The sequence below is a fragment of the Lontra canadensis genome, unplaced genomic scaffold, assembly GCF_010015895.1.
Source record: "Lontra canadensis isolate GAN:19392208 unplaced genomic scaffold, GSC_riverotter_1.0 scaffold24, whole genome shotgun sequence".
Classification (NCBI taxonomy): domain Eukaryota; kingdom Metazoa; phylum Chordata; class Mammalia; order Carnivora; family Mustelidae; genus Lontra; species Lontra canadensis.
In genome coordinates, this window is record NW_022631018.1 from 1493894 (window position 1) to 1510111 (window position 16218).

The 16218-nt window shown below is 37.2% G+C and overlaps 1 protein-coding gene across 1 annotated transcript in view; it reads right to left on the minus strand.

Moving 5' to 3' along the window:
* Positions 1 to 16218, minus strand: part of PLA2G4A (phospholipase A2 group IVA) — a 159598-nt gene that overhangs the window by 15251 nt on the left and 128129 nt on the right. Inside the window, exons 15-16 of the mRNA XM_032862608.1 lie at positions 15198 to 15440; positions 7134 to 7318 (exon numbers count right to left, since the gene is read on the minus strand). Coding sequence (XP_032718499.1) covers positions 7134 to 7318; positions 15198 to 15440 — 428 coding nt within the window. The remainder of the gene's footprint in view (positions 1 to 7133; positions 7319 to 15197; positions 15441 to 16218) is intronic.

Genomic DNA, 16218 nt, shown 5'->3' on the forward strand with positions numbered 1-16218 from the left:
CTTCTGCAGAGCCTTTGCAGGGAGGGTGGCCCAGAGGAAACCTTGATTTCAATTTCTGGCCTCCTGAACTGTGAGAGAATACGTTCTGTTGTTTTAAGCTCCCCCCATTTGTGGTAATTTGTGATGGCAGCCCTCAGAAACTAATATTTGAGGTAAATCTGTAAATGCTGCATTGAGCAAACAGGCAGTTCCCTTTATCAGCCATGGTGGATCAATGCCCGGAAAGCTAACACTTGGACCTTTCCACCATGATGGGGCAGCGACCCAAAACACAAGTCAGAAGTAAATCATATTGAAGAGGCTCTAACACAAGGATCATGCCATAATGTTCACAAATCAATCGGGTTTGTGTGGGAAAATACAATTCTTTTTCTGTTTTGTGTGTGTGTGTGTGTGTGTGTGAGAGAGAGAGAGTTTGATGGAATTTTGGCCTTAAGTGAAAGAGAGAGAGATGAAGTCAATGTAGGTACATTACTTCCATCATTTGTGAAGACTAGCTCATCTCCAATTTTTCTTTCCTTCCCTCCTCCTCTTTGCCTTCCCTCATTGCCTCCTTCTCTTCTTTTCTCTTTCCTTCTTTCATTTTTTAAGAAAATGAACCCATTGTTCTGCTCATTAAGCATTTAATAGAGCACTGAAAAACTGAGTTAGATTTATGTTCGATACATGGCAACCTAATATAAAATAACATTACTATGGCATAATAATTCTAATCTAGTACCCTCCATAAAATTTAGTAAAGCCAAAAAAAAAAAAAAAAAAAGAAAGAAAAGAAAAGAAACTCTAGTGGTAAACTCTGAAAATTCCTATACTCCTTGCTGGTTCCTCACCAGAGCCAAAGCTTTCTTAAAAATGTTTTTTGTTTTATTTTTTCTAAAATCACAGTCTGTTTCTTTTGCAGACTTAATTAGGAAGACCCTGCTTATATTCATGACCAACATTAAAGATAAATGCTATTAGAATTCTCCTTGGATGAACCCTAATGGTGAAATAAATTTGCATGGCATATATCTAAGGTATCAAAGGGTTAACAAAAAGAAACTTGACAAAATGAAACATAGAGCTGCTCTTCTTAAATTGATTACTAATAATATTATTTAGAATAATGAGGCTCTTTATATCCAGATGTGCTCACAAATCTAAAAAAAACCAAAAACCAAACAAAACGAAAGCCCTCCTCCAGTATTACTGATAGTGATGTCATCAGTTTCCAAGGCCAGTTACAACAGATATATTAAAAACTGTGATTGCTGTTATCAAAAGCCGCGATATCTATCATTCATATCTCCCTGACAAAATCTGAGACTTGATATTCTTATGAAATGCTTTTATCAGTAATTGTGAAATAAAGCATATGGTTTTAATTTTTGGTCCAGCATTTTTGCTCTGCTCTTTTTAATACACATGGCATTCGTATTTCTCAAAAACAGAAAATTATTCACTATTTAATTGACTTAATAAAATCCTGTTATTACACTGGAGCTTCCCCCCACTCCTCTCAAAAACCTTTTTGTAGATTCCTCATCAACTTTTAAACATTTTATCTAAAATAAGTATCCTAAAAACAATAAAAAATAAAATAAGTGTCCTACTTCAGCATTAATAATGTAGTGTCTTTATCTATTCAAAAATTATATTTGGGGGGCACTGGGCAGGTCAGTCGGTTAAGTGTCCGACTCTTGATTTCAGCTCAGGTAATAATCTCAGGGTTGTGAGATTGAGCCCCGCGTCAGGTCTGTGCTGGGCGTGGAACCTGCTTAAAAATCTCTCTCTCTCTTTCCCTTTCCCTCTGCCCCTCACCCCTTCCTCTCTCTAAAAAAATTATATTTGGGTAATCTTTCAGATCCATAAAGAAATACATATTTTATAATGACAGTCATAACACTCATTAGTTTAAAAAAATCATTTTAAATATTCCAAGTGAGCCTGAAAAATTCATTTTGTTCACTTTGAACCTTCTGAGGTTCATTTTTGGGGGGGAAAGTCATATATAATATATTGCAATTTCCTGTATATTAAGTCTCTGAAAATACAATTCACTATGCAAGGGTAATGGGTTTTATGTGATACTAAACCAGTAATAAAAGGAAATATATACATATGGGAAAGAAGGGTGAGATGAAAGGAACTGACTAAATAATTCTAAAGCTCATCTATGAGACTGCACAGCTGGAAATGTCTACAGAATCTGTAACTCTCTATATACGGAGTGACTGCAGACTTTAAGATGGTAAAAACATAATAAAGTTATAGTTATTAAAATACAGTGTGGTATTGAGAAAAGAATTGTCAGATCGTCAGATGAACCAATGGAATACAACAGATTAAACACAAAACAGATCTAGGCATTCTACGCTAATAACATAGTAATGCGATAAAGGAAGCATCACAAATAATGTTTAAAAAGTCTTTGAGGGACTGTATTATTATACACCTAATGTATTGAAAAATATTGAATTAGAATATTTTAAAATATCATGAAAAGAAAAGTATCAATCTGTATGGGACTGATCTTGTTAAATAGGAATTTCAAGAGTAAAACCAGTGAAAGAAGTGACTACATAAATACTGAAAATGTTAAAATCATCAGAAATAAAAATCACAATACAAATGACTCATTAGATCATATTTGCAAAAATAAGACATACTTTAATATCCTTAAGATATAAAGTAATACTTCTTCATGAATAGCAGCAATACAAATAATCCAATTAAAAAGTCTAAAAACGTGAATATACAATAACCATGACAAACTATTAACTATCACAAGCAAAGGGAAAAAACTGAAGCAAAATGTTTTTCTCTTTCTGTCATATTGTGAATATTTTAACTTAAAAAAAAAATTATTTATTTATTTGAGAGAGAGAGCGCACATGTCAGGGGGTGGGGGCAGAAGGAGAGGGAGAAGGAGGCTTAACCCTAACCCTGTTTTGACATGGGGCTCGATCACAGGACCCTGGAATCATGATCTGAGCCAAAGGCAGATAGATGCTTAACTGACTGTGCCACCCACACACTCCAACCTAAGCAATTAATAAAAAGTGTGCAAACTGCAGGGTCATAGGGTAACTATTTTTAATTTCTTAAGGAATCTCCACACTGTTTACCAAAGTGGCTTGCATTCCCACCAACAGTGTAAGAGGGTTCCCCTTTCTCCACATCCTCTCCGACACATGTTGTTTCCTGTCTTGCTGATTTTGGCCATTCTAACTGGAGTAAGGTGGTATCTCAATGTGGTTTTGACTTCAATCTCCCTGATGGCTAATGATGATGAACATTTTTTTCATGTATCTGTTAGCCATTTGTATGTCTTCTTCGGAGAAATGTTTCTATCAACATGGACAGGACTGGAGGAGATTATGCTGAGTGAAATCAGTCAAGCAGAGAAAATCAATTAACATATGGTTTTACTTACTTGTAGAGCATAAGGAATAACATGGAGGATATTAGGAGAAGGAAAGGAAAAGTGAATTGGGGGAAATCAGAGAGGAAAATGAAGCACAAGAGACCATGGACTCTGAGAAACAAACTGAGGGTTTTGGAGGGGAGCGAGGTGGGGGGATGGGTGAGTCTGGTGGTGGGTATTAAGGAGGGTACGTATTGCATGGAGCACTGTGTGTGGTACATAAACAATGAATCTTGGAACACTGAAAAAATCAAATAAAATTTTTAAAAAGTGTGATTAAAATTCACGTGCAAGGATAATCATTAGAAAGAAAGTGACAAGATAGCAATAATCTGAAAGTTGAAAACAGAACATTGTTAAAAAATTCTTCCATATTCACATATAGAGATACCACGCTATGTTTATAATTATGTTTAAAAAAATATTTAATGGAGCGCCTGGGTGGCTCAGTCGTTGGGCATCTGCCTTTGGCCTGGGTCATGATCCCAGGGTCCTGGGATCGAGCCCCACATCGGGCTCCCTCCTCAGCGGGAAGCCTGCTTCTCCCTCTGCCTCTCCCCCCACTTGTGTTCCCTCTCTCGCTGTGTCTCTCTCTCTCTGTCAAATAAATAAATAAAATCTTAAAAAAAATATTTAACAACATAGGAAAATGCTCACAATATAATTTTAAGAAGAAGCAGAATGCAAAGGAATATGATCCTGATACACACACACACACACACACACACACACAGAGAAGAAAGACTGAAGGAAAATGATAAAATAGCAGCTATTGATTATGAATAACAGAAATGATATATATTCCAAATTTCCAAATTTTTTACAGTAGTTATATATTCTTTTTAATTAGAAATAATCAAAGTCCATTTTAAAACTACAACAAAGTACAATGCTTCTTTTTAGAGGTACAAAGTGATATCCTCAAACCTTTCCAATATTAACTCATGAGGTAGTAGAGCTGTGATTCCTGTATAGAATGATGGCTTTGACATTTTACACTCCCATTGGTGAAATGAATAATACAGTGTCTTCCACCTCCAGAACTAGCTTCTAAGCTATCATCTCAGAGTCATCCGTTGGAACTCACCTCCCCATTGCTGCTCATGGGTCATCAAATCCAGCTCTTGGCTTTCTTAGTTGCCTGTGCTGTACAGTACTTCATTATTCTATATCTGGATTATAATAAATCCCTCTTTTTAAAAATTTTTTAAAATTTTTCTTAAAATTCAGGACTTGAACTCATGACCCAGAAATCAGAATCTGAGCTGAGATCAAGAGTCAGATGCTTAACTGACTGAGTCGCCCAGGTGCCCTGTAGTAAATTCCTCTTAATTTTAATCTTTTGCTCTCCATTCTCCAATTCGTCCTGCTTTCCACTGTGGGATTAATCATCCTATAATTCCAATTTCATGAAGTTTTTTGTCAACTGCAAACTCTTCACTGATTCTCTATTTCTTATAATCCAGCTCTAAAACCCTCCTAATGGGAGCTTAATATTTATCACTTCTGATCAGATCACTCCATCTACCCAGATGTGGTCACTACCATCCCTGTGCCATTTTTGTCCTGTTCTATTTATTTCCCTGCTCATCTACTCCCAGACACACCGATCTATTCTTATATGAATCTCCCATAACACACATGCTTATATAAAACCAAGTAACTATTTAACAGTAAGTTGCTCATTTTCCTTCCAAGTGACTCTTGTGTGTAAGTCTTTCCCCCAAGAAAGCTAAAATGTTCTGGCCATCAAGAACCATGGTTTATCATTAACTGCTGCACAGAGTGCACAGCACAGAAAAAAAATACATGTACAATGTGTTCAAAGGAGGCAGTTTGTAAAGGGGAAAGATCATTAGATTGTCCTTTTGGAGCCTTGAAGTCTGGTCCAGCTTGCCCACTTCTTAACTAGCACTTTCCTAGGTAGGTCCTGGGCTATGTCCTGTTCACCCATTATCTTATTTAATTTGTTCATATGATGAAATTTCTCATCTCACCAACCCTTGTTTTCTTGTCAGAATACCAGTAACTGCCTAAAAAAATATCAAATGTGAAAGTATTTTTTAAAAATGAGATTGTATATATTAAAGAGCTGTTATGATAGCTACTATTAGTCTTGAGACCAGTTTCATCATAGAATAATGGGAAGGAAAGCAGATGTCAGAGGACCTCGGTTATCACTGACTTCCTGGTTGACCTGGGTTATCACTGGTCCTTCCTGGTTGACCTGGTTATCACTGACTCTTTCTGGCTGACCTGGGTTATCACTGACTCTTCCTGGTTGGGAGATAATAACTCCATCACTCTCACAGCATTTCATTCATTCACGCACAAAAAAATGACCTATTCACACTTTGGCCACACATTTGGCCAAATGATTAAAACAAAACATCCATTCAAAATAGTGTTCCAGTTCCCAAGGAGTTCACTATATATATATGTATATTATATATGTAACAAATACAGATACACCATGAAAATTGCCATATTTAGAAGAATCTACTAAGTCCTTCATACTGAAACTCTATCTGCAAAGGTCAAGAAAGATAAAGTTTGAGAGGTGTCTAAAGAAAGTCTGAGGTTTCCAGGTGGAGGAAACAGTAACATTCGTGGTCTCACTTGAGAGAGGCCACAGTGCTGCTAAGCAACTTATGTTGCCTGTTCAGAAATTTTTCTCATTTCTTCAGAGGCAGACTTTTATTCTCCCCAGGATCCTGGCTCCACCACTTCCACCCTCTCACTCTCAAAAGATAACAATGAATTCTAGTTTCTATAAAACTGAGAAGTCATCAGATGAATACTTTCTTAACTTCCCCTCTCTATGCCTAACAGTGACCTTCCATCACAACCATCATCTTCCTCTTCCCCTCTTGCCCCAATATCATCGTTTCTATATTACTCTCTGCCTGTATTTTTGTATCTCCTTTGCACTCTTCACCCATGTAGCCTTCCAAGGGCTGTGACCCTATGATACATGCCATCTTTCCATTTTCCAACATCTTCACTAAGGCCTCCCCACCATTGGCATTTAGTCACATTCAAGTCTCTTCCATTAACAACCCACCTCTCCATATACACAGTTTTCCTGTTCCCCACCTCTTGCACATACAGCACATCGCCTTCTTCCCTGAACAGTCTACAGGATTATCTCCATTTTCTTTTCTTCCACTCCTCCTTCAAGTCATTGCAGTACCATTTCCACCCTCCCAATGTTACTGAAACTGCCTTTGTCCAGTTCACCGAAGACTTCCTTGTTAAATATCTTCAACTGATCCTCACAACACTGAACACTTCCTTGATTTTCATTATTTCCCCCTGAGAATTGCTGTCGAATCTTCAAAATAGTATTTTATGTCATCTTCTCCAAGTACAACTCCCCATGCATGGTTTTAATTATCTTTTACGTGCTAACATCCAAATCTCAGCCTAATTTCCTTGAACTTCAGATACATTGCATAATTCTTGTTCTGCTTAAGACTGTGAACTTTAATGTGGGCCATGGGAAATCATTTACAAGTTTTCTCTTTTTCTTTTTTTCTCCTTTTCTTTTTACAAGTTTCTTTATGAAGGGAAGTGATTGAATCGCATCTGTGTTTTAAAAAATGATTCACAATAATGTAGAAAAACAGGTTAACGGATAAGAAATTGGAGGAAAGAGGACCAAAGCATCTACAAGGCATTCAAAAGAACATGCTTGGTAATGGAATGCTATATAAATACTCCTTACCTTGAACGGAGGACTAGAGTCACTTGGTCGTGCAGAAAAGTCGAAGGAGATAATAAGATCAACTCCCCTCTGAGGTCTCAGGATCAAGGGGTATGGCAGGTTAAACGTGAGGCCACTGTCCACGACATGAATCTTTTTACTTTTGACATCCAGAGGCTCATATATTTGCTCAAATTCGTCAGGATCTTTAAAAAGGAAAGAAACAAAAGAATGAATTAAGTGACCATTTAACATCATTTAGAACATAAAAATATTTTTAATGTCAATTTGTGAGCACAATTTCATATGGTTAGGCCCCCAGGGGAGTCAGACAGAACTGGGCATGCGTCCTTCCTGCTTCAGCAACTGTAAATGAATTAACTTTAACTCAGAGTTTCCGCTTTCAGGATAAAGATCAAATAAGGGTGCTGTGAGGATGAAGTCGGATAATGCATAGAAAGTACTTACTCAGGCCCTGGCACTAACTCTAAGCTGTGATCATGATTCCTTTAACACTATTACTTCACTTTACCTAGATCTTCACTGGCTTAAAAACATTCCCTCAGACATGATCTTGTTTTAAGTCATAACACACATGTGAGATAGATGATATCTATTAACGAAGGATGAAATAAATTCATCTCTGTAGTGACAGAACAGGGAAGTGGCGAAGTCTGAATGGATCCCTCACTGCATCTCCCAAGGTGACAGGAGTCCAAGGAAATAATCCAGTCGACACATTCAGCAGACATGTATTTTCTGCTATGATGTGGGCTCTATTCTAGATGCCGAACAAGATGCAAACTCCACTCTGACAGAGCACATGACTAATGAATCAGTGAACAAATAGCCAGTTCAGACAGTATTAAATACATTGCAGAAAATGACAGAGGGTCATATACAAGGAGTAACTTCAGTTGGATAATCAGTAGAGACCTCTTTGAGAAGAAGACCTTGAGCTGAGACCATAAGATTAGTAATATAGAACTGGCCAACCAAAGATATAGGGGGATATTTTTTTCCAAGAAGGGGAAAGAGCCAGAGCAAAGGCCCTGAGGCAGAATCAGACTTGGTATGTCTGAGGAACAGCAAGAAGCCCAGTGTGGCTACAGTATTGGAGGAGAGTAGAATAAGGTGACAATGGGATCTGGAAGAAAGCAGGGTCTAGAAGTCATTTGTCTTAACAGTAAATGGCAGCATGCTTCTCTTCACGTTTATGTGTGGCGCTCCTCATTCACTTCACAGGAAAAAGAGATGTGACCAGAATTGAACTGATTGAGCTGAATGAAATGACATGCAACCCTCACACATGTTCTGTTAAGAAGAAGGCTGGAAAGTTCAAGAACAGAGTGAAGATGTTCATACAAGACATGTGTTCCGATCTCTGAGAAAGCTAGTCATTTCCATTTGGTAAGCCTTTTTCACAGAGGCACTAGTAAAAATTAGAGGGTAAGACCGAACTGTGTTTATAAAATTCCCTATACAAGGTAGTTAACACCTATTTTCCAGGAAAATGGTCAGCACTAGGTGGGAACCCACTGTGTGTTAGTCTCCTCCAAAAATTTCTAAATAAGAAATTTAGAAATCTTATTGAGATTTCTAAATCTAAATAACTCAGAGTGTAGTGTTACTAACACTAGTTCGAGTTAGTTCTTAGGTTCAAGTTTCTGTGATGGATAGAAATTTGGACTCTTGGCTGGCAGCAAGAGTCTGACTATAATTCTCATAGTGAATTTTATTATGTTTAAGAGCAAGGGATCCCAAAGAAAGGCAAATCTTTAAATTCTTCCCACAATTCTTCTCATCATTAAAATATGAAACACACCAATGGAATAATTAGGCTTGATGTTTATTCAGTGTGAATTGAAACAGTTCTAAATTCAATCTAGGCTTAGTTACTTAAGAAAATGTTATTATCCTTTAAGTTTTACAGTTAACAGGGAAGCATGTGTTTATTTTCCTCTTCTGTTTATTAAAATTTCTCACCCTTAGAATACTGAATAACAAGTGAATGTTATAAACATATACCAGTGTGTTTAAGAATGAAGAGGAAAAAAGTTTACAGCTGAGGTGATTTGTACTACCCAGAACTGGTAAATGAGAAAAGGTGTGAATGAATGGTCTTAAAAAAACAAATATGCTAAAAAAAAAAAAAAAAAGTATGGGGGAGTGGTTTAGACAAGAATAAGGTCACATATCTGAATGTATGGCTGAATGGAAAGGTAGGCCAAGTTAAAAAAAAAAAAAAAGTCTTGCTGTAGCTGAGGTGAATGTGTAGGCCAACAAGGAGAGAAAAGAGAAATTATTCAGTAAATAATTATCTCCAGGTTAATTCTCCTTTCTTATTAAGTATGTGTGGATTGTAATGAGAAAGTACTTTGCTACCAGCCAAGAGTCTAAATTTCTATCCATCACAGAAACTTGAACCTAAGAACTGTAACACTGAAAAAATATAGATATTCTCAAACATGATTTTAGTATTTACTCCTCTGAAATGTGTATTATTTAAAAATTACATATGGCAGCGCCTTTCAAATAAATAAATAAAATCTTAAAAAAATTACATATGTAAAAAACTTTTAAAAATACAAGATTACATGTGTAAACTTTTTAAAGGTGAACAATTGCGGGTCTTTGTCTTTTATTAGTTTTAAATATTTGACTACGAAGCTGGATATTGATTACTTGGGTACTTTTATTTCTCCTAAAAGCAGCTTTATTTGAGTGTCTCTCATGTATTAGAAATTTCATAGATGAGATTTAGTATCCTTCTAAGACTTTTACAAAAGAGGTATGATTAGTGTCGTTTGAAGGTTAAGGAAGCTAAGACCCAAGAGGTCCCGTTTTGCACAGTGAGAGTCAGGATTCCAAGCCAGGCCCAGGTCTAAACTGTCTGGACCGTGTGTCACGCGGTTATTTCAGCAACTGCTGGGGCCACAGAACTGAAAAGGTTCAAAATGGCTAACTTAAGAAGCAGAGATTACAGTGTAGAGAAGCTAAACACATGCATCTGTCAATCATTAAAACCACATTAATACGGGTCTTTAATCACAAGTAAACACAAACGTATTAAAAACACATTAGCGGCAATATATATATATATTTTTTACAATGCAGTGATTTTCCCTAATATAATAAAGTATCATGACAGTTCACAAATATTTTTCTTTGGCTTCCTACAGTGAGTGCTTTTTTTTGAATTTTAGTTAAGGATTTGCCAAAATAGACCATTTCTCTCATATTCTGTTTGCTATGCTCCTTCTCATCATGAAACTGGTCGTCTCCTTTTCTCCTCTTTTATATCCAAGATAATATCTAAGAGACAAATCATGATGTCGCCAATTCCCAGCTCTGGCACGTAGCTAAACACCATGGTTCCACCCTTCTAAATAAACTGACAGGAAGTAGTGTTTCTTCACTGTGTTGCAAACAACAGTTTTGCAAAATATTAACAGATGTTCTGTACACAAAATAAGAGTGTCATGAATAGGTTTGAGAAGTAGACGATCAATAGCTTAAAGTAATACCCAGTGATATTGTGTGTTTCCTAGTCTCACTACACCTTGGGCTAACTCCTCTTTCTAATGTAGATGCTACTTAAAAAAAAAAAAATGCTGCTTTAATCTTCACAGGAAGTCTGTAAGATAGGTACCACCATTATTTCTATTTTGTAAGTAAACTTGGAGTAAATAGCGAGGACTGTTGCAACCTCTCTGTCCTATGGTTCCAGGTTCCATCGGGACCAGGGGTGTTGGTTTTTAGTTTGGCTCTACTTTTCTCTCATTGTTAACTGAGGTTTTTGCTAAGTAACTGCTCAAGACTGTCCTGCTAATAAATGTCCCAGCCAGGATTCAAAAGTATGCCAGGCTGCTTTTCAAGTACTATCTTGAGGCACCATGAGCAGGGCTGCTTAAATTCATTAGAGTATTGCACTGCATTGTGAAGAAGGGGATGGAGTTAGTTCTTCCAAATTTATTTGAACTTGACCCTGATTTATTGTATGACATCTACTAGAATGTCCAAGAGAGTCTGATAAATCCCACTATGGGAATATCCTCCCACAGTTTAAAGCATACATGGTTTCTAAACCTGTAAATGAATTAATCAGGTTCTTTGTTAGGGATGGAAACATGCTATGTTTTATAATTATGTACCATTTCCTTAAAAGCAGTTCAGCTATGGATATCTGCAATGGTCATTTTTTTTTTTAAGTTATTTATCTATTTGAAAGAGAGAAAGAGAGAGAACACAAGCCGAAGGAGCAGGAGAGGGAGACCAGACTGTCCACTCAGCAGGGAGTCCGATGTGGGGCTCAACCTGGGATCACGACAGCCAGAGGCAGAGGCTTAACTGACTGAGCCACCCAGGTGCCCCTGCAATGGTCATTTTATAAATACCTCACATAGATTCAATTTACAATGTACAAAAACGTTTGGATGCTTGTGTATTGAACTCTGGCCTAAATTAACGCATGCCTCGATTTTTTATTCCAGATGGTATGTGTCACAGTAAGTAACATAAACACAAAAGTAAACAGGAAAGAAGCCACATAAATAATGCACAGCTTCTCCGAAATTAAGTTTCTAAATGTATACAACGATTCTGAAGTAAACAAATGAGAGGAATTCCCTCATCTTATTATTTCTCTTATTTTCAAAAGATTGTCTACAAGGTGAAGTAATAGACACAACAACGGCACCACTCTTTTCTCATCTTAGGTGGAGAGATTGTTTTAATTCTAAGATACTCAAATTTTAATCTGTACAACCAAAATCATCATAGGGTAAACTAAAATGTAAGATTTTCCTAATATACTATCTGGATAAGATAAAAAATCTCTACTTCTTTATTGTGTGGTGGAAGTACAAAAATGAGTGAAATAACCTTAATGTTCTAATTGAATTACGGTATTTTTAACTATATAATAAGCAGAGTTTTTAAAAACGATTATTTATTTATTTGAGAAAGAGAAAGAGAGAGAGAGATTATGAGTGGGGGCGAGCGGCAGGAGGAAAGGCAGAGAAGCAGACTCCCCACTGATCGCAGAACCTGATGCAGGGCTCAACCCCACAGCCTTGAGATCATGACCTGGCTCAACTGACTAAGTCACCCAGGTGCCCCTGTATAATAAACAGAAGTTTTAATGAAGACTTTGTGAACCAAGATGATTACAGATTATGATAATTTTTTTTAACTTTTAGCTCCACACACAGGGTTAGTCTAAAACTTAGAAATGATCAGAAGATAAGACAGGGTCTACCTTCATGAGGACCTGCCTGAGAGAGCACTAATCAAGTTAGTAAATCCAGTCTAAGACACAGTCATTTCAAACAATGTTAGTCTGTAAATTATAAATTTGAATGAACTCATGATTGACCTGACTAGACTCTTGATTAGCGTCTATATGCCATACGCATTTTTTTCCAATTGAATACATACAGAGTGAGTGAAATAGAATTTTTATGAGATACAACATTAAGAAATTAAAGTTTATTTTATTTTTAATTGAAAACAATTTTAGGTTAACACATTCCAAAATAGGTCAACAAAAGAATAAACATTCTTTCAATGTAATATCTTATTTCGAGATGATAAAATTTTCTACTTCCTCCTTTTACTTATGAGAACTGTCCATGAGGCTTCTTTCAAAGGGTACCCAATAAAGAAAGGAGTCAGACCAGGTGACATGGAACTGTAGTCTCCAAGCATCATGGAGAGGAGAAGTGAGGAACGTGTCCTCACTGATCCACAGGTCCATCAGAAACGGGATTGCTGGGTGTCAGTTTTATTCTACATTTCCATTATTCTTAACTAAAATATATAAATCCTTCCAAGAATCAAAACTTCAAGGAAAGGTCAAGAACTGATTTCAATTTTTATGAGGGCCAGGATTACACGTGTACTGTGGATGACTGGATCCTTCATACCAAACGCATGGCAAGTCCTCTGCAAATACTCTGTGAATGTATGAACAGACGAAAGAAGGAAGATGAAAATCTTCCTTTGAAAATAGGTGCAAATAATGAAAAGACATTCCTTAAGGTTGCCAAATTTATCCACTACAAATACAGGATGCTATTAAATTGGAATTTCAGACACATAACAAATAATGGTTTAGTACAAGTAGGTCCCAAATGTTGCAAGGGCCACAGTTACACTACATACACACACATATATATGGTTTGGAATTCAAATTTAAGTAGGCCTGCTGTATTTGATCTAGCAACCCGAACACCTCTCAGTCTGCATAAAACGTTGCAAAACCACCAGGGAGTTGTTAAAATGCGGAGTGCAGGATGCAAGGGGTACAAACCACAGGAGCTATTCTGGGTAATTCTATCAAAGTCCTAACATAAAACAGATTTAATATAGTACACAGAAAGGAAACTTCCATTTGACATCAGCAAAACAATGACTAACAAAAACGGGGCTTGTGGGGAAGGGAGCCTAGCAGAAAGGAAAAGCTTCTGCGCAACACTGAGGTCTGTGACCCCATTCTAGCTCAGCGGAGAACTGTAGGCAATGAGAATGACTTTCTTTGATCTCTCTTTTCATTAGAGTAAAATGACTATAAAGATTCTTGCTAGTTCTAAATGACCTCTGAGACTATTTTTTTTAATGGCCGTTATCATTCATCCATAAAGCCTAAGTTTCTAAGGAAGACACATTTAATGGGTATCATAAAGGCAGTAAGCATAATCATGAGCCATAAGACAAATGAGGTCACTGATAAATGGGCAAGAGTTTTTTTTTTTTTAAATTTTGGATGAATTTTAAAATAGATATTGACTCTATCACGAATATACTTCTATCACTGTTAATATGAAAGGGTGTAGATTGCAGGTATATAATCATACCATACCTTACATCCTAGACTTTGATGCCATAAACGTCATGCAAAGTGTAGTGAGTGTCTATTTCTCTTGTTTAAACAACACGGGAAACCTTTGTTATTTGCAATGTCCCTTAAGCTCAAGCAACGAATGGAAACAGCACTACCAGAAACACCACCAAACCTAAAGCCACGTCCTAATTTCCACAAATATTTTATAGGCATGATGCTTAACCAAAGAGCAGAAGAAAGGGTTTTGGAAAAATCCCACTTAATATTTCCAAAGCATCCTGTTGACGCCCTTAAGCAGAAATGACTGAGAAACAACAACTAGGCAATTAACAGAAAAATGCTGGTTTGACGAAGTAGGAAGATTTTAGATGACAGGATCATTATAAGAAAGATTTTTATGTATTGATTAGTCACAAAGGCAAATGAAACTTTTAATCTGAAACATGCATGGAACTGAAGAATAAAGGGAATATTCCTTGGAATCTGACAAAGTAACAAACACGACAGTGAGGTTCTTACCATCTGGCCTTAAGAAAGTTACCTAACATTTCTGAGAACCAGAGGGACAGGCCCAGGAGCTTCGTGGAGAGACTGGTGAAGTAAAACTCTACTCGGAACCTTGGGTAGCAGGCACTCCCCTGCTGTGGCACCCAGCTGGGCTAAGGACCACATGAACCAGAATCCCATACGTGCCAGTTCTGCTGAGACCTGCCCTTTGCCAAGGAAAAACACCCACAGGAGATTCAAAAGAGGAAATGAGACAGAGGCTACATTTCTGCCATTTCCACTGCCAAGCACGGTTGTGGGGGCGTCTGTGGGGGTGATTCTGAAGTGTTTTTGGAATCATTCCTGGAAGCTCAGCCTGGAGTTTGCTCTTCCAAGCCTTGGAACAACTTTGTAAACACCTAATTCTCTACTTTAAACCCCTCTCAGTTAAACAAGGGAGACGGCTTCCTGTTTTCTGAGTGAACCTTGTCCAATACAGAGAGGATCTAAGGTACCTCCTCAGTGTGAAAATTTTCTATGAAAATTTTCTATGCTGACGTAACTATGCCATTTCCTGTCCAACGAATGTTTTTCTTCCAAAATAGAACAGCACTTTGGAGTAATTTTGAATTAAACAGATGTTGCTGTAAGCGAATATAAATGGAGAGATACTGACAATAATCAAAAGGCTTCTCCTTAGAAAGGAATAAAGATCTCCTCAATTAGCTTCCATGGATTATGTTTTGTGTGCTTACCTGCTACAGCTGTATCCAATTCATCTTCATCCAAGGATTCCTGTGTCATGAAGTCTTTCAGAGGAGACATTGGATAGGATGTATTGAGATTCAAGCCCAACATGAAGTTGTGCACTTTCCCAGCACGTCCTTCTCTGGTGTTGAATAAAGTTGAATCACTCACCAAAGCCATTATCATACGATGGACCCAACTTGCTTGATTATCATTGTGGTACTCCCTTTTATCATCTTCATTTTCAGTGCCTAAGGAAAAAGAACCAGAACATTATACAGATTCCCAAGTCCATTTAAAAACAAAAAACAAAAAACATAAAACAAAAAAACTTTGAATAAATACCCAGTAGTATAATTGTGGGTCGTAGGGTAGTTCTATTTTTAATTTTTTGAGGAACCTCGATACTGTTTTCCAGAGTGGCTGCACCAGTTTGCATTCCCACCAATAGTGTAGGAGGGTCCCCTTTCTCCACATCCTCGCCAACACCTGTTGTTTCCTGACTGGTTAATTTTAGCCATTCTGACCAGTGTGATATATCTCATCGTGTTTTGATTTGTATTTCCCTGATGCTGAGTGATGTTGAGTATTTTTTTCATGTGTCTGTTAGCCATTTGAAGGGCACAGGCACTCCAATGTTTATAGCAGCAATGTCCCCAATAGCCAAACTATGGAAAAAGACCAGATGTACATCGTCAGATGAATGGATAAAGATGTGGTACACATATGTATAGAATGGAATGTTACTCAGCCATCAGAAAGAATGAATTCTTGCCATTTGTAATGGCATGGTTGAAACAAGAGCATATTATGCTAAGTGAAATAAGTCAAGGAAAGACAAATACCATATGATTTCACTCACATGTGGAATTTTGGAAACAAAAAGATGAACATAGGGGAAGGGAAGGAAAAATAAGATAAAAACAGAGAGGGAGACAAACCATAAGAGACTCTTAACTATACCAAACAAATTGAGGGTTGCTGGAGGGGTGGTGGGTGGGGGGATGGGGTAACTGGGTGATGGACGTT